Genomic DNA, 4,057 nt, shown 5'->3' with positions numbered 1-4,057 from the left:
CACCAAGCTCACCAAGTCGACTATCTTCCATCCCTAAACTAATGGCCAGACAGAGGTCATCAATAGGATGATAGTGCACATACTCTGCATGTACAACTCCAAGCATCCACAAACCTGGGATGAGAGTCTTCCCTATGTGCATTGCAATTATAATAGAGCTCTCCATAGTTTGACTAGTCACAATCCCTTTCAAGTGGGTCTAGGATTTCAACCATTGTGTCTGATTGATGTTTCCATGCCTCATGCGACTACACAAACAAAATCCACACATGTATTGTCTAAGGTTGATAAAGCGACCAGATTTATTGAACGCATCCAACACATCCACCAGCAGGTTCACGACATCTTGGAGAAGTCAAATGCTAAGTACAAGCAGTGACATGATCAACATTAGGTGTCACACAAGTTTCAAGTGGGTGACAAAGTTTGGTTGCATTTACAGAAAGAACAACTTACCAGTGCCCATCGGAAGCTCAGACCACTCCGATATGGTTCTTACACCATTACCAAGGTAGTGGGAGACAATGTTTTTGAGCCCATTATTCCCCCATTCCTTGGCTTGCACCCAATGTTCAATGTGGACCACCTTCGACCATACTTCCCACCATTGCTGGACACATCAGACATTGTAAAACAACTCACACCAACATAGTTAAACCCAGATTGCATGGAACAGGCCACAACTAATCGGATTATGGACACACAGGTCAAAACCACTCACCAACCGAATATCTAACTATATCGAGTTGTCAAAGTTGCAAACTCTTGCACCAAAACAAGTGGCTCACTAGGGACCAAGTTCAACAGAAGTTTCCCCGTCTCATGGAGGCACTCAACGCAATGGGGACCACTACTTCCTGGGGGGGGGACTGATCTAGGTGGATGTTTGTGACCACCCACCTATTCCATTTTGATCTAGGTGGATATTGGTGGCCACTCACCTATTCCACTTAGACCCTCATTATTGTTTCTTTCAGTTTTTCAACTTCCTTATTTGTAGCACAATTTACTATTTTTGACAGTTTTTTGGGTCCTGAACTTCTAGAGCCGTTTTGAGGCCCTAAACGACATTGTTTTTGGGAAAATTGGGACCAACATGAGTCGTAAACCGATGTTGGTCATTCAAAAGTTATAGTCCTCAAGTAGATCTTTCTAATAAGGTATTGTGCGTGTCAAACAAAGATCGTATGCTAAAGTTACAACCTCGGGAAGTTGATGTACCAATTTACCCAAACGGGACCCATAGTTTGGCCCTTCATCTCCTAGGGTTAGGTTTTTGGATGTTTATGGTTTTCCATTATTTCTCAATAATAAATAGGCCCTTAAGCCTCATTGTAACACAGTTTAGAGGCATGTAACCGCCACATCTCTTCTCAGAGATAAGCTACCATCGCTCGAGCTAGTCTTATTTCCATTCTGTTTGTAAGCATATTTCAGTATTTAAGATTAATGAAATGAAGTGTTATTTCTGCAGCATCTTTGTATTTATGGTTATATCCATAATTTTTTGCGTTCCTATTTAAGTTCAGATCATTAGAGTCCTTAATCAATTTCTAAACTAATTTTGCTCCTAGGGCTATATTCACCATCACGTGATCCCTGGTCTCTAGACGTCCTACTTCTTTAGGGAGTGACACTGTGTTCCAATTGACCAAATGAAACTTCTTATCATTGTTTCTACCCTGCTAGAGAAATATCCTAAGCATGATATTGATTTGCTTTTGGATTCCTGCAGGAAATAGTAACCCAAAACATAGATATATTGGGAGAGTCAAGAATACACACTTAACTAATAAAAAAAAGCATTTGCATGTTAAGAGATCAAGAAATATGATTTTTTAAATATATAAATCATAAAATCAAACCATATAATATTATAAACTTTAACAATAATCTTACACATAAAAAAAAATTGTATACATTAATTTGATATCTCACTTACCTTAACTTTAACTTTGATATTAAATTATCATTATAATTGCTTGATTCTTTGATTACATTATAGATAGATTTACCATCCCATCCCAATTATAGATGTGATAATATAATTACATCTATGTTATCAGGCACGCTCTTCATTGTGGGTTTGATTTTCCGCAAGTTATTCGAGAGATAAGAGGAGCTTTGGTATCCAAACATTACAACTATGGTAAGGAGAGGATGGGTAATACATTGGGAATGTGGGCACATGCCAAGATGGGCATGACATTGAAATTCCATGTAAAGAAATAGATTCGGATTTCGGGCCATTATACCACTAAAGTTTGTAACAGGGTTATCCAAGCGAGTGACAAATCCCCCAATTCTGAACCGCAAAATGGTGTTCTCTTTTTATTCCTCCTGCTGCTCATGAACACCAAAGCCTGAACCACAAAATGGTGTTCTCTTCCTCTGCCCCCTGCTACTCATGTACCCAGTTTTGCGATTCTCTTCAAAGGAAATTAATTTTGGGTTCCTTTACAGAAGGATTGGTTAAGCCTCAGCCTGTGCGCTACCTTAATGGCAACGCCTTCATTTTTAGAAGATGCAATGGCTTCCAGATCCGAAGTAGATTTCAAAGGCTGAAGCCGATGAGCTCCACAGATATGAGAGCTCATAATCACACAATTTTGGTTACAACGGGGCAGCTGGAGCCACTAGATTTGACGGAGGAGAATGTTAATCAAGTTTTAATTGATGCCAGATCTGAGGTATGCTCACTCTTCTACCAAAATTAGCTAAACATTCCTCCCATTTATATCACTCGTCTTGCAGTCTTGCAGTGATTTAGGCACCGCCGTTTCCATGATTTAATGGATGTTTTGATGTTCCAGTTAATGCAGCTTTTCGATTCTTCAGTGGGTATTTCAGGTGATTTAAGTTCTACACATTTTGTTTTGTTATTTCAATGATTAAATCTATCAAGTTGGTGACCTCCAGTTTGAAGCGCGTATCAGTTTTCTTAACTGTTCAGAAGGTTTTCAGGAGTGGTAGAGCTTGCAGAAGTTGACGGCCCCTTTGTGAAGCTCAGACTAAAAGGTCGGTTTTGGCACGAAAGGTCACTGGTCTTGGCCAGGATTGGCGCCTACTTACAGAAGAGAATACCTGTAAGCCCCCTTTTAATATTTTTTTTTTCACTTTATGTATAACCTTGTTTTGGAATTCTTCAATTCCCTGTTCCTTGGTCCACTTCAACCTGTCATGGTACCATCCGTTCTGACCAACTAAAAAGGCATCCCAGAAAATTTTGACCTTTTAGTCTGAATGACCACAGGAAATTTTGGAAGTGGATATTGAAGACGAAGCTCAGTTGGATGACAGCCCTGAGAATTTTTAAGGTTCTTTTATTCTGGGTGATTGCAGTATGGCATTGAATCTTTAATCGGTTTCTAAGGTTTGTTTTGTTCTGGTCAGAATAATTTCTGATACTCTCGGCATGAGCCTCTCCAATGTTCTGTGGATATTTCCCAGAGCAACTTGATATTGTAATTTCGCGTATAGTCTTATAATCTGCTTCACTTGCTGTTCTCTCTTAATCTTATTCTTGTTCAAAAATTTAGATGATTAGTAACAGACTTGCAATATCTTTGTTAACCTTAGTGCAGCCTTGAAGATACTCATATATCAGACTTCTTGTAGATTCAATTAGTTTGTCTCATTTGGTTTAGCCCTTGCTAACTGAGGCATCTACTGACTTGAAGAGTTATGCTATAACGGCAATATAACATCTTAATTTTTGTGCTTGCAATAACACTTCCATATCATGCTAGAAATCTTAATTGCTGAAGATTTCTATTACAGAGGATAAGTCTTTAGTATGATGCCTGAGTATTGAAAGCAGGGGAGGCTTTTATTAGACAGGACGAGGCTATAGTAAGAATGATGTCTTCCTATTGAAAGTAGGCCACTTTGCAATTTGTTGAAATGAAACTAGGTCTACAGTACTTAGATATCACTTCATTTGCCATAGGCACAGAGCCACCACCATGCAGAAGACATTTTACTTGAGTGAAGATAATTGGGACTGTTTTGCTAGGTTGAAAAATCTGTAATTTGAGATAATAACCGTAAGGACGAC

General features: G+C 38.9%; 1 protein-coding gene across 1 annotated transcript; it reads left to right on the top strand.

The window, feature by feature from the left end:
- The first annotated feature begins 2,166 nt into the window (after positions 1 to 2,166).
- Positions 2,167 to 3,538, top strand: LOC149198261 (uncharacterized). Its single transcript, XM_089404102.1, has 4 exons — positions 2,167 to 2,690; positions 2,814 to 2,850; positions 2,965 to 3,086; positions 3,254 to 3,538. The coding sequence occupies exons 1-4, from the start codon at positions 2,376 to 2,378 to the stop codon at positions 3,314 to 3,316; spliced, it is 537 nt and encodes a 178-aa protein (XP_089260228.1). The 5' UTR covers positions 2,167 to 2,375; the 3' UTR covers positions 3,317 to 3,538.
- Positions 3,539 to 4,057: the final 519 nt, after the last annotated feature.

This window comes from Pinus tabuliformis, chromosome 2_2 (assembly GCF_031772625.1).
Source record: "Pinus tabuliformis cultivar Carrire ecotype Pingquan chromosome 2_2, CPIR1, whole genome shotgun sequence".
NCBI lineage: Eukaryota > Viridiplantae > Streptophyta > Pinopsida > Pinales > Pinaceae > Pinus > Pinus tabuliformis.
The sequence above is the reverse complement of the archived record's forward strand: the minus strand, read 5'-3'. Positions and strand labels throughout refer to the sequence as shown.

Bases quoted from the DNA above. Each gene is read 5' to 3' on its own strand.
- LOC149198261 (XM_089404102.1), top strand. From the start codon at position 2,376: ATGGTGTTCTCTTCCTCTGCCCCCTGCTACTCATGTACCCAGTTTTGC. The intron at 2,691-2,813 runs GTATGCTCACTC...TTGATGTTCCAG, and splicing joins TAATTGATGCCAGATCTGAG to TTAATGCAGCTTTTCGATTC. The intron at 3,087-3,253 runs GTAAGCCCCCTT...GAATGACCACAG, and splicing joins ACTTACAGAAGAGAATACCT to GAAATTTTGGAAGTGGATAT.